This window comes from Cimex lectularius, unplaced genomic scaffold, assembly GCF_000648675.2.
Source record: "Cimex lectularius strain Harlan isolate CLEC.00 unplaced genomic scaffold, Clec_2.1 scaffold201, whole genome shotgun sequence".
NCBI lineage: Eukaryota > Metazoa > Arthropoda > Insecta > Hemiptera > Cimicidae > Cimex > Cimex lectularius.
In genome coordinates, this window is record NW_019392805.1 from 455,785 (window position 1) to 480,474 (window position 24,690).

Genomic DNA, 24,690 nt, shown 5'->3' on the forward strand with positions numbered 1-24,690 from the left:
AAACGTGGGTATTTCAACTACGAGGTTATATGGATCCTCAGGGTGCCGGTGTTTTTGAAGAAAAAATTCCATTTGTAGGTATGTCGGGTTCGAATGCAGGGCCGCTGGATTCGAACCCGGGACCTTTTACCTTAAAGATAAGCGCCGTGTCAACGCCTAAACCGTTGCCGACACCAACTTCGGTAGTGGTTGTTCGAATTTTGAAGTTTCTTTAGATATTTTAAAATGAGTTTATGGAATTAAAAGAATTACCTAGGCTACTCAGGAAAAGTCCTAACAACTTCAAGGCCGTCGCATCCTAAGGGACCAGAAATCGAGGGAAGTGAAAATTCTGTTGAAAACGGTCGGACGAGCCAAACACATGACCATGCCCTTGTCTATCATGCCCGTTTAATCCGTTGGCAAAACAATCCAAAATAATATGGATTTTTACAGCGAAATGGTGCGAATAGTCCTAGCCCAACATGGAGTCATGGGCTCTAAAAACATCTAGCCCAGAAGAGGATATATTTACAGGACCAGCGGTAAAATAATTACATATGGAATGTGCAAACATATTTTTTAAAAAAATTTTCAAGAATATATATATAAAAAATATAAATAAATTATGTGTAGAGATTAGTGACCGTTAATCGATAGTTATTCATATATCGTGAGATGCGGTCGGGTGTGATGTAGGTTTCAGAAAAACATTTTCTTTATCATGCCAACGTTTCGATCTTTTATTGAGATCATCTTCAGGGCCTGGGATTTACAAACAATGTTTACATTTGACAAATACATACTTTTCCACATCCTAAATGTAAACATTGTTTGTAAATCCCAGGCCCTGAAGATGATCTCAAAAGATCGAAACGTTGGCACGTTAGAGAAAATGTTTTTCTGAAACCTACATCACACCCGACCGCATCTCACGATATCTGAATAACTATAAATAAATTATATTGAGTTTTTTAAGTTTTATAAAAAGATTATGTAAGCTGCAATCCAATAAAAATATTCTATTCTTCTTAGAAGCGAGGCCATAGGTCGTCCGGTTCACTGGAATCAGGCGGATGATTACATTCCCTAGTTTGGGATTGTTTCCGAAGTTGGGCGTATACGGACATGGAAAAATCGGATGTAGTCGGTTCCAGTGTGAAAGCAGCCCACACGTCCGACTTCGCGGAAATACACAGCTTGTACATTATTTAACCAAGCATTTATTAACTTGTTCAGGAAGAGCGCGATATTTTCGAGTCAAAACTTCTGTTAAATATTTTTTTTTTTTTTTTAACCGGCTGTTTGTCGTCGCCGAAGGACAACTATTTAATCGCGTTGCTTCCAAGGACGGTCACAACTATTTTGAGAACAGACTGTTTTTTAACTCGCGAGTACATCACTCATCCTTTCCGTTCGATGTTCTCCATTTCTCGATAGGACTAGAATTGACAAGAAGCGTCGGATTTTAAAGGGACGAACTAACCTTAGTATAGTATGTATGTAGATCTCAATTTTTGTAAATTATGGTTGTACTCGCAGATTTGTCGTTTACAACTATCCGGATCTCGAGCATTAAACGCTCATGACCAGTTTGAAGGAGTTACAAAAATCTCTCGACATAAATTGTAAGAGCGAACCCGCCGACACACCTCCAAATGTGTTGTAATTCACGTTTTTATCACGTTCAAAATTGAGCGGCATTAAAAACCATCTTCTCATTGGAATGTGGAACGGCAGGTTCGCTCTTACAATTCATGTCGAGAGATATTTGTAACCCCTTCAACCTGACGCTGTACAAAAAGTTAAATAACCCTTTTCCCGGTTAAATATTGAATGGAATGAGCCACGTATAAGGCCAGATGGTCTGCCCATTGACGAAAAATACCGTAAGTGTTTTGTTTTTATAGATAAAAACAGATTTTCCTTATCTGATAAGAGTTGAATTGGAATTTAAATTGTAATTATTGGGTTATTTCCGACGAGGCTCTTTGTCTTATGTGTCCACTTACCAAAACAGTGGAAGATAGGACGATTTTCCCTTTCTGGTAGGAGAGAGAGAGAGAGAGGGAGAGGGTGAGTGAGTGAATAAGTGAGAGTGAGAGACAGTGAGTAAGTGAGTGAATAAGTCAGAGTGAGAGGGAGGGAGTGAGTGAATAAGCGCGAGAGAGAGGAGTGAGAGTGTGGGGGAGGGAGAGAGAGTGAGTGAGTGAGCGAGCGAGAGAGCGTGAGAGTAGGAAGAGGTGTCTAACTCGTTCTGATTCCGATGCGATGAGCATTATGTGAGTTTTAAATATTTTTATTTTTTAATTCCCATTAGAAAATAGAGTCGTGAGAACGACGTTTTCAGGCCGTGGAATTATCTGTTGACAAATAGCCGTGAGAGATAACAAACGTCGGGCAAATATGCGATATGGCGTAGTTGATGTCAATAAAAACAGAATCCGGTATTTCTCTCCTTGCCGACGCCCTCGCGACAATCTTTGATTATTTTTACCATTGGATTAATTTCTTTACAATTCGAAACGAAGTGATTTATTTACAATGAAAGTTGTAAAAACACGAATCTGAACTGGGTCAACATGAAAAGCCTTGGGAAAAACACGGAACCAATGTCTCTTGTGACTGTTCGATCAGGGATCTGGCCGAATCCGGTTAAAGATTCTTATTTACTCGTATGCTTTACTGTGAGATTTAGTCGAGTCGAGTTGTATTGTTGTTTTTTTACCCACGGCCGGGTTGGAACTGTCGTCTGAAAAGGACAACAAAAGCCGTAAGACAGAACAGATCTCTCTTCGTATCTCAGTTTTATATTTGTTATGGCTGTTTTGGGTATTCGAAACGAAAACGAGGTCGTCCGCCGAGTATCAAGGACTCGGGGGCAATGTTTGCGGGATAAACAAGAATAAATTTAGTCGGTGTCAACAGCCTAAAAAAGGAGAGGCTTCCGGTTTTTCGGCCACGCGGATTCCAATTTTCACAGTTGCGACGATGAAATCCGCCTCCCGGCTGTTCTATTCTTATCGGAGGGCGTGCACATCACTTCAAGGCTGCTCATTGAGTCACAAGTCTTATCTTCAACATGACGTGGGCCGGTTCTATTAAATGTCCCTATAACAATTTCTTCCTTGTTCAGACGGTTGGTAACAATTTTACGGTGTAGAATTGATCAACTTCATGCCTCATCCGTCAACGCTTTTATAAACGCTGCTTAGGTTGATGCGCATAGTCATAAGACAAATTATGTTCGTTTTTCGTTGAATCGACAATAGTCGGATTTCAATTACTCACCCCTTATTACCTTACCTTGACCCCCTACTTTAGAGTGAGGTGGCAATGAGTTCTCTGAAGGGGGATAGACGGGTGTCCCACAAGGGAGCATTCTTGGCCCCATCCTTTGTATCATTTATTCTGCTGACCTAGCTATAAACCCCAATTCAACATCATCACCTACGCGGACGATACCGCAATTTTGTCTATCTAGAATCTTATCTAAAGTCCAACATACGAGAACACCTTGAGCTTACCGAAAACTGGTGCAAAACGTGGAGGCCAAGACGGAATGAAGAAAAATGTATGATGCCTCCGAGACCTCTTTGCCAAGAACTAGCTCTCAGAAGGGCAAGAAAGATATTTAGTGCCAGAATACAAATTTTCGTGAAAATCAAAAAATATTTTCTCTCTCATATTTTTCACCACCCATATAATAACCTTGAATACATGTACAACAAGGGCAGTGATCCGTAGGCTAATGGTGAATTAATGGTTAACTAATGGCTGATGGTTTTTCACCAAAAAATGTTTCATCGAAATCGGTCTAGTCCTGTAAGAATTGAAAAGGAGACAAAAGGAGTCGACTGTATTACATGGTCATCGTAGGAGTACAACTTTCTCAAGTAGGTAGAACATAGCTTTGTTTTTCTACTAGCGCAGAAGAGAAAGCTGATCTAGCTCACAAGAACGACAACTTTTAAATTGTAAAAACATCTCAGCCCACTCGCTTTCAAAATATCCATTAATTCCTCAAAATCATAGCCTTCCTTACAATCATCACCAATGTTGACGCTAAACATAATCCTTCGTTTTTAAAAAATTGTTAAAAAAATTTAAAATCTCTCATATTTCAAGCCAGCGCAACGTAGCCGTTTGCGTCCACTGTGGTGGGACTATTTTGATCGATTTTGTTATGTTCGAACTGTACCTTGAGAGTACAGTTTACATCTGCTCGTAGATAAGGAACAGGTGCGGTCGGGTTAACACAATGGAGGATCAATTAGAAGGGGCCGAACGTGTACGAGGGGTAAACGTTTCAAAAATTCTATATATTAGCTTGACAGTGTCAGTGCTGTGAAAAAGACTTCACTTTCCGGAAACGTTCCCTTTTGAATTGGCGATTGTGCTCGGATCGAAAACGGCTTTAAACGGAAAGCGTCTTATGCCGATCGAAAACACAAATTAATATTTTACCTTTTTTTTTCAATGAACCTTTCGATTTTGTTCCTGTGACTTTGACCAGTTTAAGCTTTCTTCTTCATATGATCCAATTATACCTTTCATAGATACTATTTAACAATAATTTTCTAATCTCATGTACAGTTTTGTCTTCATAAGTTATTTTAGCCAAGGGGCTGACATTTACACCACACAACACGTGCAGTTTAAAGATGGGGCTCGCGAGCTGATCAAAAGGGTTAAATCACTTTATTGGTCGAACGATGAACCGCCTTGAAAAAAGACAATGATTCCGATACTGACCCTTCAACGATTGCCGCAAAATTTTTGCTTCAGGTTTTACCACCACTGAGTGAGATAAGTGATTTCAATAAGTTTGTCGCTCCAGCCTCGAGCCGCTCTCAGCTCCAAACGCTCTCCACTTCAGAGCATATAATTGTTTATATTTCTTTGATTTTTGTTTTAATTACTCGTTCACAAGAAAAAACTAATAAAATTACAGGGTCGTTTATCGTGTTATGCGACCGAAATGACGAACTCTTCAATCTTCTTCGTTTAATTCTTCATTTTTAATTGAAATTTATTATAGGCAATAATAAAAAACTAGAAAGGTTTGATAATTCGTGAATTCTTTCATAAAACAACCCTGCAAATCAGACGATCAACGTTCACAATGGCAGACCGAAATGCGAAAAACTCTACAGGAGCGCCTGCGGTGAGCTGCGAAAAATAGCTGCTTCATTTCACTGAGTGAACGGCTTTGATCATAAAAAGAGCGATTTTGCCCATCGTCAACTTTTTTATTTTTCCCAACTTCATCGAAACCACAAATAAAACCGCAAAGGAGGGCAACGAACTAGTTCGACTAATCGTACTCTTTTGTCATACTGGTTAAAAGTGACTAGTTTTTTAAAAAATAATCGGTGAAACGTGTGTTGACAAATTTTGATTGAATTTCAATCAATTCTGACATTCTTTCAGTTGTTCCAAGCAGTTTACTGAATAACAAAATAAATAAATAGTTATTAATAATAAAAAATAAATAGTTATTTATAAGGCAAACGTTAGAATACCGAGGATTCCTTGACATATATTTGCATAAAACATCTTCGGCATGTTTAATAAAGAAATTAAGCCATCGACATTTTCAAGGTCGATGGATGTGATTTAAACGAATCGAAGGAATAAGTTAAACGAAAATTTATACTGCCACACGTAAAAATTAAAACGAGTGGATCGATGGTTGGTTACAAACCGAAGAAGCAGTTGTGCAGCCGTCTGTCAAGTCGCATCTTCCGAATCCCATGTTGTAATGGCAATTAAACGACATCATTGGCATATCCTCTTGCAAGGTCGGTCGGTGTTAGCTAAACGGACGACAAAAGACCACCGACATAATCTCCTTTCTCAGAAGGTTCACGGCTATCGGTTTTGTTTTTGCAAAGCTGGACCGACCGGATACAGGAATTGGCTGTAAACAGTGGACACCGAGGAGAACCTTGACTTTGATTCGGGGAGAAATCGATTATTTTCGCAAAATCGGCCACGGCGGGATTGAACCGTTGACCGTCTACAACCATCTCCGGGCCCTTATCGTAACTGACCCCATTCGGCGTATCGGGGCGGCCGTTTAGAAAACACACACACACACACACACACAAAAAAGACGTTTCTTACAAAAAGGGGGATCGCGTTCCGTGTTTTCCCTCCATGGGGTCGACGCTGAATACAATCGCAGGATGACAAAAAACATAATCTAGATCCAATTTGGATATAAAAAGAAGGAATTCACCCATCTTTATTGTTTTCCCAACAGGGATTCTTGGTCCCTGCATACCGTTTATACTGACCTTCACCACCAGTGCGGGTGGCACCGTAAATTTTCCTTCTAACTCGAACCCCTGATATCAAAGGAGGACAAGACTGCATGAGGAAAAAGGTACCCCCAGACTGTATATCTACAACAAGTAACTGACTTTAATTTAACTTAGGCCTTACTACATGTTGTCTTACTGACATTACTTTAGACTTGGAAGAGAAGACAGCTCAACAGAACGCTTGTACCACTACGAACCGAAACCTGTTTTGACCGTCAAAACTCAACACTACATGACATTACTGCAACCATGAACGGAATGGAACTGTGGGATTCAGTCAAGCCATTCAATATCCAGCGCATCCAAATTCTTCCAACCAAAAGTCCTCAGAGGAACTGTATAAGCTCCTTAATAAGTTAGAGATTAGAAAAGCCCATAGGACCTGCGAATTGCGACCACTATCGGTCTATTGTGCATCTCCATTTTCGCCTAGAGCTCCTCATTAAGCTTAAGGTTGTTTACTAGATCCCAAAGTTTTTCAAAGACTCACGTGTGTATCCTTCAGGTTCGCGTTCTTCTTCTCCCAGGGAATCTCAACGTGCAGCCTTCGCACCAAGAGAGGACATGTTCCGCTGCTTCTTCTCCCAGGCAATATATGCACAGTTTACTCTGAGTCTGTACACCTCCAGAGTCTGCAGTTTGTCTAGTTAGCAGTCACATATTTTTCAAGTCATAACACGCACTTGATTGGTAGTTCTGCCTAGTACTACTTACTACTTGCCTACTTACTTTTTTACTTTACTATCCACCAATACCTCAATCTTTTATCAACGAATAGCTGGCATCCCGAGACCCCGCCACGAGATTCTCATGTGTGCCCACCGGCTGCAGGGCTAGCCATAGTGTCATTTTATGCGACAGTCTCAAACCGAAAAAAGCGATAAATTTGGTTTTTCTGACAAAACTATCTAGTTACTAGTTTCTACTAAGTTTGAGGAGTGACGAAATACCGACAAGCTATATAGCGTTGCTCAACTACCACAGAACGACCTTTTTCTCTGTAACTATAAAAACGACAAGATTGACCTGAAATGCAACAGAAAAAAGTGACTATCTTGAAATCGGAGAAGTTTGTAAAACAAAATTCTTGAGATATATGTTTAAAGATGAAACAATCGGACCTGCTAGCAAAGTTAAGAGAAAAAATTATCATTATCCTCCTGGATTATCGGATTTTTGTTCTTGGGTTTCTGTAATAGAGGCACGACCTGGGTGCATAAAAAATCGTGATGCCGACCAGAAATTACAACCGGCCCGGCCGGTGGATAAAAATCAAGTCGCGAGCTTGGAAATAGGCGAACGAGGGAGGTCATTAAACCCTGGCCGGTGATGTAACGCCTTCGGCTTCCTCCGAGGCTAACCCTCTTCGACCCGTGGACTTTCTTCGTCCCAAAAACACGTTCACTCCCGCCTTCTGCCAGAGAAAATAAACAACGGATAGGTAAAGAACAATCGTCGAAGGGGGCCCCATTAACGAACCTGAAATCGCACGCAGACCCCTTAGATCCGTACGAACTATGGACATTGTGTAACACCGTCCTCTTGGAATGTTTTCCGTTTTTCCATTGGCGCTTTCTACCTTTCCATGTACGTGCCTGCAACGGAGCTCTGTGATAAGTTCTCTTGTATTGAAGACACAAAACTAACTACATTAAAGATGGGAAAAAAAGGCTCTTTTTTTAAGGATTGGATCAAAACCGCGGTGAAATGAACCAGCTCTTTTTCATGGCTTACAGCTAGCGCCCACAAATTTATCTTGTCATAATTGCAAATGTAAACTTTGGCGTGCAAAGGTTGATTGTCTGAATTACAGGGTTGTTATATGAAAGAAATTACCAACGGTTAAATCATTTTCTTTTATTATCAATAATGAATTTCAGTTAAAAGAATAAACAATTGAACGAATGGTTCGTCATTTCGTTCATATAATAATAATCCTGTCATTTTATTACACTTTTCTTGTGAACTAATGAATAAAACAAAAATAAAAAATAACCATAATATACATAACAAATAAATATTTTTATTGAGCATAAAATAAAAAGAACGTAACATATATTTTTATTAAGCCGAGATCATCTGAAATTTCTTGTAACTTAATATAGCCTGTAAATATATAAATAAATAATATCTATAAAATAATGCTCAAAGCCGGGAAGTGGGATCACGGAGTGTGAAAATTGAATGGGCGAGGACGCTTGAAAAGGCAGACTCCGGACGACCTGGAGAATTGAATCAGGAAAGCGGTTAGAGTTGAGACAATTTGGAACCTGTGAGCAGCCGGAGCTGAGACAATTTGAAACTGAAAGCGGTTGGAGCAGAGAGCATTTGGAACTGAAATAAGTTGGAGCTGAGAGGGGCTGGAGCGGAAACTGTGTAAAGCCACTTGTCAAATTACAGAATGGTGGTTAAGAGTAATTCAAAATTGAGCAGCACTCACTGAAGGGTTGATTTTTGAGTAGTAGGAATGTGAGTTACCCTTCTTTTTTTCAGAGTGGTTCAACGCTCGTTCTCTCTCTCTCTCTCTCTCTCTCTCTCTCTCTCTCTCTCTCTATCTATCTATCTNATTTTGCTCTACCTCTTTCTCTATCTATCTATGTAAATATCTTTCTCTTTCTGCATGCCATTTTTTTCTTTTAATTTTTATCACTCTTCTCTCTCTCACTCACTCACTCACTCACTCTCACTCTCTCTCTCACTCTCTCTCTCTCTCACTCATTCACTCACTCACTCACTCACTCACTCACTCACTCTCTCTCTCTCTCTCTCTCTCTCTCTCTCTCTTCCTCTTTATCTTTCTCTCTTTCTATCTCTCTATCTATCTATTTATGTAAATTGATAACGGCAGTAAGGAAGTTTAGATAAAACAAAATTTCGAAGTTTAAAAATTAGATGGGATAGAAAATTGATAAAAGTTTCGAATAAACTGTGTAAAAGATGTGTTGGCCATAGACTAAAAACTACGAGTCAGAGTATTTTCATTCGCACTGTTTGTACATCCGGTCGAACCGATACCAGGGTCGGAATAATTTATTATTTTGTTCTCGATCCTATCTTACTTTCCCTCGGCCGGTGGAACCTTTTGGGCTTTAAATAACTTATTTGAACTCGGTTTACCCTCTTTGACGGTGTTATATTTAGTTTACGCCGCTGGCACGTGCGTAGACAGATGTTGCGTTCTGGGGTTGGTCGGCATGGATCTAAATCGACAGAATTAGCCATCGCGAAGCCTCGAAGACTGTACCTCGGGCGTATCTTCTGTTTTGAAACGAAATCAGTCGTATTAGAAAAACCACTTTTTGGTACACAAACAACCGGCGGTTCCTAAATTCTTAGCCTTCTGTCAAAGGCATCGTAAATATTTCAAACGGCTTTAAAGAAGTCGCTGACTGTACGCCAGAGGCAAAAAAAGAAACTAAATTTGTCGAAATAGGAGAAAAAAAAATTGTTGAAGTTGTACAATAGTTTTCTGACACGATGTACACACAGCCCACTGGCAGTGACACGGCAACAAAAGGGTCATAAAACAAAACTGTAGAAAACCGGAACCGATTTGTACAATTTATGGTAGAATCCCACCCTAAACTGGCATTCCTCCGCTCTACATCCACCCAACAGAAACTATTATTTATAGTCCGGGAAAGACATGATTTTTCTGCCCTCAATGAAAACTTTACTATTTCCATAAAATAATATACAGTTCATACAGGTTTTTCAAACGTACTAAAAATGAACAGTCAACATTACATTATTTTATATACAGTCCAGTGAACAAAGGTCAATAGCTACATGTCAAATTAAGCAAAAAAAATTCTTATTGCTCGATATATTTCACTTTTCAGGTAGTAAATGTAAACCGTTCACGACTTTTCTCCATTAATTCCACCATATCTCATAACATGAAACATAAAAAATTGCCTAGGATTCATGCGTTTGTTTAATTGTAACCTTAAGGGAACAAAGAAAAAAATCAGAACAAACTTTTACTATTTTCTAAGGTTATTTTTTCGAAGTTTAAGTAAGATTTTCTTCGCCAGTAAAAAAAACGAAATAACAATATAATCATATGATCTAAAAATAATTATTGTAATAGAAACTAAAAAAGGAAATAAAATGCAGTAAAATTAGGAAATAATCAGGCTTGCATTCTTCAAGAAGGTGGACAATTTGAACATTTTTTGAACATTGGACATTTTTTCAATTTGTTGTAGCTTTTTTTTCTTATGGTCAATTTGATACTAAAGAGTCTTGGTGGAAGTTACTAATCCACCTAACCTGTCCCTAAATTTACTTACTAACCATTTTTAACCTAACCTATTCCAATTTTTCTTCAAAATTGAAGAAATTATTTTCGATCTTTCGAAATTTCATAACATCTATAGAAATAGCATTAAAATTCCGTAAGATTCGTCTGTTTGTTTTATTGTAACCTTAAGGGTAGAATGTAAATAAATCCCTTACGATTTTCCTAAATTTTTGTACAAAGTTTAAGTAAGGATTTTTTTGGATCTGTAAATACTGACACATATAGCGCTTAAAGAAATGTTGCCTCTACAAAAGATGTATGCAGTTAATTTTTCAAAGGTCAGTTAACACCCATTAAAAATTAACGATTAATTGGTAAAATAGTGTTTTGTCGGTTATACTCCGTTAAAAAAATATTCCTTAAGAATTTGAAACTTCTATTAAAAAATAATGGTACTAATACTAATAGTAAACAAAAATTAAAATGCAGTAAATTCAGAAAAAATTGTCAGGCTTGCATTCTTCAAGAAAGTGGACATTTTGAACATTTAATTTAATTTTTTGTATCTTTTTGTTTTTGCTTATGTTGTATTTTGTAATAAAGAGTCTCAATAAAAAATGTGGCCGAGGACAGTAACCCAACTGTACCTTTTACCTAGCGTTAATCTAACCCTAACTCAACCTTACATCACGTAACCTTACTTAACCCTAATCCAAATCATACCTAACTCAACCCCTAGCCTAACTTTATCCAGTCCCTAAATCTACCTACTTGTTACTAACCGTTCTTAACCTCACCCAGTTAATCTTCAAAATTGAAAACATTATTTTCGATCATTCGATTCTTGTTCTTGAAATTGATTAAAGTTCTTGTATAAAGTTGTATAAAGTAAGATTTTCTTGGTTCTGTTAATACTGATTGATTTATAGAAAAGTTGCCTGTGTACAACGCATGGTCTTAAATTTTCAAAGATCAATTATAAACAATGTAAAACTATGTTTAATTGCTAAAATTTTTATTTCTCTTTTACAAACTGGGAAAAAAATTCATTACGAATGTGAAATTGTAATTGAAAATTTTTGAAAGCTGTACAAAGTAAACAAAAAAGGTCCTTCGGTGCAGAATAGAACATTAAAAACACAAAGAGCTTCTAAAAATTCAAATTAAATGTTCCAATATTTCCACGCTCTTTGATAATGCAAGCCAAAGAAGGTGGGATAGTATAAACATATAATATAATACAATTAATTAAGGTTTTTAGTTGAGATAAAAATATATAATTGTAATATATTAATTGGTCAAGCTGACCACGAAATTAGTGAATATAATATAATCTGTTCAAAATCTTACTTTTTTTCGATCTGAGGTAGAATTCACTTCAAAAATAGAGTGAAAATTGTAAGAAAACATACGTTTTTTATTTTTTAAATCTGATAACCTTAGTTTGCACCACGATCAAGAAGCACTCAGATCTTCAAGTGGAAATAATTTCACTTGGATTATGATGTGCTTTTAAGAACCGAAAAAAAATTAACAGTATTGGCCCCCAATGAGAATCCTGGGGCATACTACAGTTAACATGGATGGAGCAGATTGGATTAGCTCTTCTCCAAATTTCACTATAAAAGATCTCCCCGAAAGAAAGGAATCCACCATCGACCGTTTTCAAAATTATTCTGCATATACTAGCCGTTATTAGAGGATAACATCCTTAAACGAAAGCTAAACGCAGGATAGTGTAGGGATAAAAGCGGTGGCCTCAGTACCATCCGGTCCATGAGCCTTTTTAGGCGGCAGTGCCTTGTCAGGAGTCCAACCAGAATCCTAATTCTGTTACGGTTACCTTCCAGTAATTGGTTTATAAGTCTTACAGATGGCCCTTCTATGAATCTTGGTGTGCCTCATGCCTGGGGTGTTGTTACACCAGGTTTTGGACTCATTAAGGGTCCATTTTTGGCAAGGTGCTAGGCCACAATAGGGTTCCGGCCTAGAAAGTACATATTGACTCCTCTTTTGGCCAACATACCCTTCTGCCCATTGCCCCTATGTACTGCCCAGGGACCCATGCCAGCGTCAGGTTATTGGTGTTACTGACTTATGCCAGGGTTTCCATACAATTCCATACGCAAGCAAACGCATCTGCTATTAATATTGTTGAAAAACTACGAAAACTGGGCGATATTGGATAGAGGCGTAACGTTTTACCGATCTTATCAATCGACATACGTCTCAGTTCGGCTTCAAAAATTCGTCTCCATTGTCCGCCTTTCTTTTTTTCCGGTTTGTTTCTTTCCACTAAGAGTGAAACCGGCTGGGTGAATAACCTTATATTCGTGGTCAACGCCAAGAGAGAGACAGGGACTGTATCTCTAGCGAACCGGTTGGGGTGAGCAACCGTTCCAAATCCCTCGTTCTCTTAATAATTCCACTTCAGCATCGGTCACGGATTCCGAAAGATTTCGAAACTAAGACGCACTCGCGAGTTTCGTTCGTTTCTCAACGGCCCAGAATACAATGCACGGCGTTGTGCGACAGCGAGACAAGTCGCAGGCTGCCGGAAATCGGCTCGATTTGACAACAAACAACGGTTTAAAAGCCGACTAGCTTTTTGTTTTTTCTTATGTTCAATTTTGTACTAAAGAGTATTGGTAAACAAAACTTGTCCGAAGTCAGTAACCAAATTGTACATAACCTAACCATAATTCTACCTAACATCACCTAAACTAACCTTAACCCTACACAACGTAATCTATGTATATATCGTAATCTATCTAAATATCGATTTTTCGGAATTTCATTACATTAACAGAAATAACATTAAAAATTCCATAAAATTCTTGTGTTTTTTCCAACCTTATGGGAATAAAGCGAAAATCAGTTAGAACAGAAATTTTTTCTATTTTCCAAAGTTCTTGTGCCAAAATTTAAGTAAGCTTTTCATAGCTCTGTAAAAAAATTAATTAATGATATAATATAAAATTAATGATGTAACAAAACGTAAACAAAACCTAAAATGCTGTAAATTCAGGAAACGATGTCAGGCTTGCATCCTTCAAGAAGGTGAGCCTTTGGAACATTTTTTAATTTTTTAAATTTTGTAATAAAGAGTCCTGATAAATAAATTTGGTCGAAGTCAGTAACGCAACCGTACATAACCTAACCTTAACTCTAACCTACACTACGATACGTAACCTTACATCACCTAACATAACCTTAAACGTAACCCGAACCATACTAGCATAACCCTACACAACGTAAACCCAAACCTTAACCTGTACTTAAATCTACCCAGTTACTAATCTTTCTTCATTTAACCTAACCCAATTAATCCTCACAATTGAAGACATTGTTTTCAATCTTTCGAAATCATTCATTACATCAATAGAAATAGAATTAAAAAATTCCATGTTTCGTGCGTTTGTTTCATTGTTACCTTAAGGGAACAAAGTGGAAAATAAGGTAGAACATAAAACTTTTACGATTTTCCAAAGTTCTTGCCTAAAGTTTAAGTAAGCTTTTCTTGGCTCAGTAAGTATTGACAGATAAGGAGGTCATGGAAAAGTTGCCTCTACTAATGGTTTGTAAAAACGTATACTTAGTTTTTCAAAGGTCGGTTAAAGTATTCACGTCTGTTCACGGGACACCCTGTATACAGAAAAACTTCACAGGCTCCGGATTAACATAGTTAGAACTAGTTCCTGTACCAAACAGTTAACTCTTCGTTTTGATTTCATTATTGTCTAGAAATAAAGTAAATTTAAAAACAAAAGACCCAACACAGAGTCTTGTAGCACGACCATTGACATTTCAGAGAAGATATAGTTAACAGTTACACACTGATAATTGGAGAGATAACTTATATCAATCAATCCAGTAGAAAATTTTTCTTTACAAGAAGTTCACGTCGGACATGGTCAAAAGTCTATCTCAGATCAAAAAATATATCAAAGATATCCCAATCAGGCAAATACTTTGTAATAGATACTTTACAACATACTTGTTCTGAGGTTTTAATCTTTATGGTATCTTTAGCCCTATAAAGTGTTAAGGCGTGTTGATGTACTAATGTTAATTTTTTTTTTCCAGATGGGTTCTTGAGGACTTCCCCGAGTTGAAACTGCCACTCGAGAACAACATCCTTACCAACTTCGACACTAAAAGGTAAACTTGTCCCATTCAACGAATGTATAGACAGTGGAAAAGGTCCGTCGTAAAACATCTCTTGACGTCTCGTCAACGTAGGCCGTAAAGCCCGTGGGCAGGCCACCCTAAATAAAATGTTTCCCTTTTGACCGACGACCACTCCCTGCCGAAACACGGCCAATTTTCAACGTTTTCTCTTTTCGAATTGTTTTATTGTTTAGGCCTCTATTTGTCAAAAGTGCTGCACTGAACTATTAAGTAATTGTCTGCTTTTGATTTGAATCTGTTGTCTGTTCTCAAGCGAGTCGATTGTCACGTAGGATATAGAGGAAAACAAACCCGATATTGTTGGCTCAGCCCTTTAGCTCGATCAACCGTTCAAAACATTTCGACCTAAATAAACTGCTTTGTCTTTTTTCCGGTTGTTTGTATAGTTTAGAGATGGGAAAACCTCTCTTTTCAAGGATCTGATCATACCTCGGTCAGTAAAGTGAGATGAACTCTTTTGATCACCTCGCGCCATCTCTAGTATAGTTGTTTTCCCCCTTCCGATTAGTGGGAAGAACAGGTCTGGAGAAGACGCGCGCGCGTCGGCCCATTGGCCATCTGCGATCGTTCTTCACATCTGTTTTAGTCCGGCCTAAGTACCTCCGGTCTGGTCTGCATTGTTTAGCGTCCTGCGTCCCAAATCCAGCAAGTTTTCAATCTTCCCTTGAATTCGTTCAATCGTTCTTGCGAAGGTTTAGTTAGGGTGCATGGTGATGCATTTTTCGACCGACCATAGGAAAAATAATTCATTATCAAGTAATTTCTCTCTAGCCATGGCCGTAGTTGTAACGTATGACAAATCGTCCGTTGAACGGAGACTCAGACTGAGGTATGACCCATTGGGTGACCTACTGAGGATGGGCCGAAATAAGGAAATAATTCTGCCATCTAATACTTTTTTTCATTCTGAACTGGCATTGGGTCCTGCTTCACTCGCGGGTTTGTTGAACTACTCAAACGTTTTTCGGCATTGCGCCATCTTCAGTAAGGAACTCCTTCGAGTAGTTCAACAAACCCGCGAGTGAAGTCGGATCCAATTAGTGACTCAATGCCGGTTCAGCATGAGTTCACGGACACCCAGCATCAACTTTTCCGTTTGTTCAACCGTCTAAATCAAATTTCTCAGTGCCACTCCGGAAAAAACTTAAACCACCGTACTATTGTTAGATTTCTTCCTATGGATTGGCTGATAAACCTGTAATATCTAAGGTTTTTACCTATCATTTTGTACCGCCTATGACAGAGATTACGCAGACACATTGAAGATGGCGAAATGGCGACGATATAGCCAGCGAGGATAGGTTTAAAAATCGGTAACGACCAAATTTCATCGTAATACCGCTTTTCCCACTCTACTTTCTTCTAAATGGAGTTTGGAAAATTGAGAAAATTTCCCCAGAGGCCATTTAAGAGTATTGTTTTTCCTATTGTACGTCGACAAAATGCTACTGTATTGATGAAACACTTATTTTTTCGACGTGTGGGACTTTGACGGTTTGACCCGGCTAAAGATAGACGAGTTGAACGTGAGAGTTTGTAAAACACGAACCCGAACTGGTTCTCCCGCAGAAGTTCCCATGGAAAAGACACGGACTGGCAATAGAGGAAACACAACGAGCGGAGGTTTAACTACTGACTGTATTGATATTTGTTCTGACCAGTTTTTGCGTGCGATAAAGTCCTTGGTGAGAGGCCGTGACTGCAATGAAAATCACCAAACTATTTTTAGACGAGTTACAAATCGGTGCAGCGGCCGATAGACAAGAACCTGCCAATGTAGCAAACGGATGTTTTTTGCTGATGCCTTACCATGCTTATTGTTATCTGCTCTTAGTTTATCTGTACAATCTCGAAATAAGGAGAAAGAGAGAGCGGAAAGATCTTTATAATCACTTTTACCCATGTTTTTCCGCCAAAGGCTGATAAAATAATGTGCTGATATGTTAAAAAGCTCTTTTATTTTATATTGTAGTGGAAATACCGAGTGCCATTAGTGTTACTCAAGGAAAAAACAAAATTACCAAACATAAATGAAGGCTGCTAAACCAAAACGTTAAATATCTCAAAACAATTGAATGAGGGTTGATATAATAATAAAGAAATAATTTTTTTGTAATTTTATATTATAACAAACGCGTCTCACAGACGAAACCAGCCTATTGACAATCCTAAATCTCAGGTGGAAGATTCTTCTTAGTAAGTCTTGGTTAGACAGCATTGTTTTGTTGTTCCTACTACTGCGCGTTTGTTATGGTTGCCAATTTTCGTTAGGGGAGGTTTAACCCAATAGATCATTGTTAATGATATATTAATCGTTCAAGGCTCGGCAAAATCATTTTCCAGTCAAGTTCCACGCTTCGCGCGCCGGTCAGGTCGGATTGCCGTGACTCGGCACCCTTCTGACCTGGTATCGACCCTCCCCCGGGTCTGGCCTCGTAGTCGTACGAAGACCCTCCCCCCTGGAAAATCGATACCGGCCGCCCACTCCGGCTCCCCATCCCCGGAAGACGCCGAATGATCACGCTTCGGATTTTAAAATAACCAACAAATACATCCTCACCAACTGAATTTCTACCGGATTTTTTCCTGTAATAGATCGTTGAATTATTTCCATGTTGATAGTATGTTGTGATAGTTTACAAGAGATACCATCGGTGGACCTTACGCTGGCGAATTATAAGCATATTCTCAATATTCTTGAGATTTATGTCGAATCCGGGATTTGTTAAAATTTTATTGTACTTGTTTCGTACGTATTTTGGCGAGTTGCAAATTCGAAAGGAATAGGCTCTCCAGAAGGCAGTTGAAACAAAACTATTGGGGATTGTGATTGTGTGGAGAATTATGTGAATTAACTTGGTTTTATGTTTCAGTTTCGACAGCATGAAGAGCCTCTGTGATCGTTTCAACAGGGCAATCGACAGCATGGTCGCTTTGGTAAGCGGAATTTTAACACTAAACTAGTTTATACCGTGAGGTGGAGGTTTTTCCAGCTTTAAGATGAGCAGATGTCTGCTTTCAAGACGCACCTGGATGCTGTGAGACGGCCCTCTTTTATTTCGATTAGACTGTTTATACCAGAGGTTTTTCCTTCGTCCCTTTGCATCCATTTTTCCCCCCAAAGGACGTTGAGCTGGAAAGGATGCGGAAGGACGAAGTGTACCGGGCGCAATTTCGACCCCCTAGGAGAATGTTATAGACGAGAACCCTTTTGTGATAAATATCGATCCACGCCACGGTTGCTAAGAGCAAAGGGTGTATTATTATCACGTGACATGCGAATTATTTCAATGCGACGTCCGGAACCTATTCCGGTTGTTTTCCTAACACGTGTTATCGACTGGTTTTGGCCGTCATTTCTTGTTTTACGTTTTTATGATACGACCCAGTGCCAAAAGTTACCAAAACCATTTAGCGTAATATCGTGAATTGTCTTCTGAGGTGTTTCTTCTCGGCAGTCAAATTTGACTTTTTTTTTGGGGGGGGGGGAGGTCGATATGTCGTAAATTAGTCGATAACGCAATATTTTTAGAGTCAGTGTGATTCACCTTTTTAGTAGTTAACAACCCTCGTTGATTTTAGGTCCTGTAAGACAGGAGTTTGAAATTTGGACCGACGATCCCCCCCCCCGACCTACCCAGACTATAATACACCAAAGATACAAGACCTAACCATTAAGATGGCGAAATACCGAAAATCTCACAGACCACCTAGCAACAGGCAGACCAAATGTCATGTTCATCACCTCGCCGACTTACTTTACTTTACACTTCTTACTAGCCTTTCAAGGATCTAGTGCTTTTGTAGGGCCCCAATACATCCTGTAGATTTGTGACATCACCTCCAACATCCCTCGCGTCCGTAGGACTCTTTGTAGCCACTTTGTGTAAGTATTTATGTACTTTACGGGGTGTTTAAACCTCAACATACACGTATTTGCCACCTTCCCCTTTCGAATCCCCTTGGAATTTTATTTGTAGCTAATTTGGGGAAAAAAATATAAAGTGATGTTGACCCTTCGTCCGCGATACCCAACAGGTTGGAGGACTTTTAAGTACTACTGTGCGTCCTGCAAGTCGACTCTCCTTCGCACCGTCCGTAGAAATTGACCTAGTAAACGTCTCGCCTCGCCTTGCTTATAAACCTGGCGTCTGATTGTGTGTTATAAACTAAAACGTGCAACTGACAGAATAATCGACTTGAAATAAATGGAAATGCCAACTTCTTTCCCTGGCGTCTGACTCTCGTCTTTTTTTTTGCTGGGAAATTTTCGAAATGATGGTATATTACAAACTAAGATGGTTTTTATTTGTTATACTGACAGAATATCGTCATGAAATAAATAAAATAATTCAGCTCTTTCTCTCGTTCGCAGAACTTGAACTAGTAAGCTTCTCCCCTGGCCCTGCTCGTCGTCTGACTGTCACCTTTTTCCTTAAATGTAGAAATTTTCGATATAGCGGCATATTACAAAATCATTTGGGAAAGTCCGAATGTAAATTTAACGCTTATTCATCCAACAATGTTTTTTTTTTTAATATTATTTTTATTGTATATTGAAAGGAAAAGAAATGTTTTTCACGGGAAGTTTCCCACCGGTCGGATCGGCCCAAGGGCGTTTGTGGACAGATTTGCTCACAACGCTTCCTGGTCTCGTCGTTCAACCTCGCTACTAGAAAACAGGGAAATTCTAGGCCTATAAATACACCGAGGACGTCGGGCTGTCACCGATAAACCTGAATTACTAGGAAAAGTGGCGATGGTAACGTAAACCTCGGCATACCCGTGATCTAACTTTATTAGGGCGCAGTTGAAGGAAAAAAAAACTCTCCTTGCTCTAATTCCATATTCATTGAGGCGATGTTCAACAATGAATGCGAGTAGAATCCTAGTTCCTTCCTTAAAGTCTAATCCCAAAAAAGGCATGGGATTCGAAACAATCTTGAAAATTAACAAACTTTTACACCGGGAAAGGAAATTTTTAAATTAAATTTCGATGATGCGTCGGAACCATCCTCTCGAAAATTGTAAGGCGGAGCGGAACTGCGCGGACCGCGGAAGCCCCAGCCTCGGGCACACCACACCGCGCTTGTTTACAAACACATCGGCCCTTCTATATTTAGTCGGCCGGTTCCAAGTATTGATCTGTCTGGCCCAGATAAGCCAAGCTTGCCACCCACGCAATCCGAACCAGCCCTTCCCTCACCCGGCTCACTGAAATAGCTTCTCCCGAGGGGTGGGATGCCACCGAGTTCCAGAACAGAACTTAAATGTTACTAAAAACAAATAATATTGTTTACTTCCCGAACTTTTCTCTTGAAAAAAAAAGTCTACTTTATTTACAAAAATACCAATTATGTTTCAAGACGTTAGCTAGTTATATCGAGAAAGAACCGTGATATTGTTCGACCAAGGTTAATATCTGTCAAGTCAATAGTTCCAGGTTGCTACTGCCATTCATTAGATAACAAAACTGCTTTTGTTTGACTTATGAAGTTAAAACGGGTGATATTTGAATAGCCGAACTGGTTCACTACTAGATAAACTTAAAAAAATAGCTAGGGAAGGATCCGGATAGATCAGATAGATGGCAGGACGACTGAGCCGTCAGCAAAAGACTAATGTTGTAAGGAAAAGAGAAATGTCGGCGATGTATATTGTGAACAGGAAGGGCTCTAGGATACTGCCCAGGGGGACACCCGCTTTAATGGGAATAAAAAAGAAAACGCAACCCCCTGAGCCATGTGGTATTACTCTGTCAGATAGGATTTTAATTTTAAAAGGTATGCCTTTGCACTTCAACGGCAAACCAAAGTGCCATACCCTATCGACATCTGAGCAATAATGTTTCTTCTCAAGAGAGGATGATACACAGTCACAACGGATGCACCTGTTGTATAGTGTAGAGAAACGAGCGGAAACGAAACTAGTAGGATGTTAGCAGTTTCAGCTAGAAGGAGAAAAAGAAAAAACTAGTACATTTGACTAAATATTTACATATATACAGATTGCAACCTGAATCTTTTTTCATTTGTGTTAGAAGTGCGAAAGATATTGGTACATTAGCATTACTGTTGCTTTTCTCGGGAGATTTTTTTAGGATCCGGTTGGAGATTCCATTCAGGCTTGGAACTGTTCTGTTTTGTCTTGATTTGATTACTTGCAGTATCTCTGTGGGTGTGATAGCTTACAGTCTGAGGAGGTAACATGCGTTTCACTAACATACTTGGTAACTGTCTCATGTACATGCCTGGATAAGTATTTAGGACCTTGTTGGATCGTCAGTTTATGTACCGATTCGAAATACGCACCCATGGTGTTCACCTTGTCTTTATCTGAGACGCTTGCGATTCCATTGGATATTAGTGGTAATTGTACTGACTCTTTCTTTGACCTTGCACGTTTCACTACTCTCTAGAGAGAGTTATTATTGGGTTTGACGGACTTGAGATAATTGGTCCAACTTTTGTTTCTCCACCCGTCGACTAACTTTTGAACTATGTTTTGCATTTTGTACAACAGCCTTTTCAGTTGATTTGTTCTGTGCCTTTGATACAGATGGCGCACTCTGTTTTTTATAGTAATGATTTTTTTAATTCCTAATGGAAGCTCTCCTATTGGGTGTGTGGGCACTTTTTGTGGTATACTCTGTTTGGCTGCGGATATAAGGGTATTCGTGAAGTTTGATAGTTCGGATTCGAGTGATCTGTGGTTGACACTGTTGGGGGAGGTTGATTTTATTATTGAGTATGTTACGAAATTTTTTCCAGTTGGCTTTATCATAGCAAAATCTGGCTTTCTTAAGATTGGTTTGTATTGGAAGGATAGCTTTAGAAGGACAGGGTTATGGTCGGAGTTTAGAAGCGAAAGACTGTAAGGGGTCGAGTATCTCTGCAGGTTTTTTATTATGAAGAAATTAAGGACACTGGGGATTCTAGGTGAGGGTGGAAAGAAGGTAGGGGCGTCTGGGTAGGACAAAATGACGTTATTTAGTGTGGAGTAATCGTATAGGTTGTTGCCAACTGAATTGTTGTAAGCGCAGTTCCATGCAACGTGCTTGGCGTTGAAATCTCCTAGAAGTATTACTGACGACTGGATGTTCAAAAGCGCCGAAATGTCCGATAGTATTTAGCGTTTTCTAGGGGTCTTGTAACAGTTAATAATAGCTATTTTTTAAATTATTATTTAATGTAATAATCACTCCTACAGATTCTAAGGAGTGGAGCGGTGGAAGTGGTATTGGCTCGTGTTTCCAGTCGGTCTTTATTAGAATTGCGACTCCCCCGCCTTGGGATGTGCGATCGTTTCTGTACATATTATAGTTGGCTACTATTAAACTGTCTGAGGGAGTTAGTTTAGTTTCAACAAGGCCACAAATGTCCACTTGCAGTCTAGCAGACAATGAGTTAATTCAACGATTTTGTTTTTAAAAGAAATACAATTCCAGGGTATTAGGTTCCAAGAAGAAAAGTTGTTAGTATAGTTACAAACTTTAGTTAAAGAGTCAGGTGCACTCTTAAATTGAGAAAGTGGTTTTTTATTACAATTGCTAGTTTTTGAATGTTAAACATGCCCTTCATTTCTTTTAACAGTGTGACAAGGTTGGTTCCTTCGTCTTCGCTTGTTCTTGGTCGTTGGACGATTCGGAGTAGATTGTTGGGCCAGATCGGTGTGTTGGTCTCGGGCTGTATTGTTGATGGGTTAATGGAGGGAAATTGCTCAGGATGCAACTGAAATCTGTGTTGGTTTGCTCTCTGCATGGATCTCTGCTTCGTGGATTTGGCTTGGAGGTATTTAAAGTAAGGGCATTCAGTGTCAGAGGCTCGGTGATTTTCGCCATAGTTGGCGCATTTTGGACAAATGTTCTTGGCCTTGTCGGGACAGTCTTTCGTTTCGTGCCCCTTAGCGCAAATTGGGCATTTTGGATTCTGATGACAGTAGGTGGAAAGGTGACCATAGTTTTGACACTTGAAGTATCTTAGGATTCTTCCTTTGGTTCTGTACTTTTGCCATTGTACCCTGCAATAGTAGACGGCTTTGACAGCGGTGATTTCCTGTGTGAGCGTTCCCTTTCTGAAGTTAACGACGAAAGTTGGGAGAGGTTCATTGTCCCTTCTTTTCCGAAACTGCTGCACTTTGTTAGGTTTCAGGCCCTTATTGTCAAGATCGGTATGAATTTGTTCTGTTAAGGTGGCAGGGAGGTAGAGTACCATGCGTGGTCCAGATTCATGCTTCAGAGGGTACGTGTGAAATTCCACTCTGGATTTGGCTTAGTATTCCATAAAGAATTGGTGGTCTTCTTCGAATTGAGTGTAAATGATTACTCGTCTTTTTTCATTTTCAGTTCGACTTTTCCCAATAAATTGGGTTTTAGCTCTTCCATTTTCTTGTTGAGGTTCTTGAATTGCATTTTCATTACTATTGGAGGCATTTTGTTGTTTCATTTTGTTGCGTTTTTGATACAGGAGTGTTCTCTGCCGAGGGTTGTGATTCGCCTTCAGAGTCAGACAGAGGTGTATATTTATTAAAAGTGTTCAGTTTGTAGGGTCTATCTGTGTTGGTCGCGAGTTCGGACCTCTTCCTTTTGGCTGGTCTGCCAGTTTTGTTGCGAACCGGTATAAAGTCTTCAGCGTCTGCGGCCTGGTCCTGGGTGTTTATATTTGACGTAGGGTCCTTATTATTATTATTATTATTATTATTATTATTATTATTATTTGTTGCCATGGTTACGGCGTTTTTGTCGGGGAAGGAGGGCGGTGGCTGAGTCTGGTGGGGAGTCCCCTCCAGCTCGGTGAGCACAGGAATACCGAGGCCAACACCGACACATACTCACCTGATAAGAGTTGTAGAATTTTTGATCGGTAATTGAGGGCCTTTCTTTAATTAGTAGGAGCCACCCTGCACAGTACAGGAGCAGCAGCACTAAATTACCGTCCGATTGTCAGTTAGTTTACTACTGCCAAATTACGAGAAAGTTAGTGGGAAGAACACCGATTTATGATCGTAAATGTCTACAGATAGCGGAGACGATACGTCTATGACCGCTGCCAGTTGATAACTGACAGTTTCTGCTATTGTAGGTTTGTTGGGTTTTGGGATTATTTCAGTTACGGAATATTTCCACTGTATTGGGAAGTATATTTTTCTTAATGCAGAGTCGTATTTGAATGGTAGAGCAGACCTTTTTTAACAATGTATCACATAAATAAAAGAACATACATACATATTCATAATTACAGGTCAAATCTGACTGTCCGTAGTCTGATTTTCAATTGTAGCCAAGATATTTCACTTTTCGTGTCATTTCAACCTTTCAAGACTTTTTTCCATAAAGCGTACATATTTAATAAAATATTAATCCTACTTAGCACTTGGCTTAAGTACCGCCTTGAAAATATGGGACTGGAAACATTTACTGTTCAAATCGGCATAAACAAATGCTGATTTAAACGTAAAATTTGGAGTAGCACAGGGCTGCCAGTTAGGTTCCTTATTATTTTCCATTTTTAATGTTCTTTTCCTTATATATAGAGTCGTAGTAATCTCACTTAACACGGACACTATCCTTCTGAGAAGTACTCTTTCATTGTTCGCAGAAATTGAACTAGTGTCTCGCCTTGCTTGTAACACTGCTTCTAACTGTTTGTTATAAATTAAGATGGTTTTTAGAATGTGCAACTGACAGAATATCGACTTGAAATAAATGAAAATCCTTCTCATCCTTCGGACAAATTGAACTGATAAGCGTCTCGCCCTGCTTATAACCCTGGCGTCTGACTCGCCTTTTTTATTTTTTCCTGGAGAAATTTTCGAACTGACGGTATATTACCAACTAAGAGGGTTTTTACGTTGTAATACTGACAGCTCGTTCGCAGAACTTGAAGTAATAAGCGACTCGCCTCGCCCTGCTTATATCCTGTCGCCCTTTCTCTTTCATGGGAAATT

At 39.2% G+C, this 24,690-nt stretch overlaps 1 protein-coding gene across 7 annotated transcripts in view; it reads left to right on the plus strand.

Annotated features, from left to right (window-relative positions):
- The window catches only part of LOC106671086 (histone-lysine N-methyltransferase, H3 lysine-79 specific-like), an 85,984-nt gene that overhangs the window by 14,045 nt on the left and 47,249 nt on the right, over positions 1 to 24,690 (plus strand). For all 7 annotated transcript variants that reach the window (XM_014401892.2, XM_014401898.2, XM_014401896.2 and 4 more), the window contains exons 3-4: positions 14,641 to 14,715; positions 17,619 to 17,682. In XM_014401892.2, the coding sequence (XP_014257378.1) occupies positions 14,641 to 14,715; positions 17,619 to 17,682 (139 nt within the window). The remainder of the gene's footprint in view (positions 1 to 14,640; positions 14,716 to 17,618; positions 17,683 to 24,690) is intronic.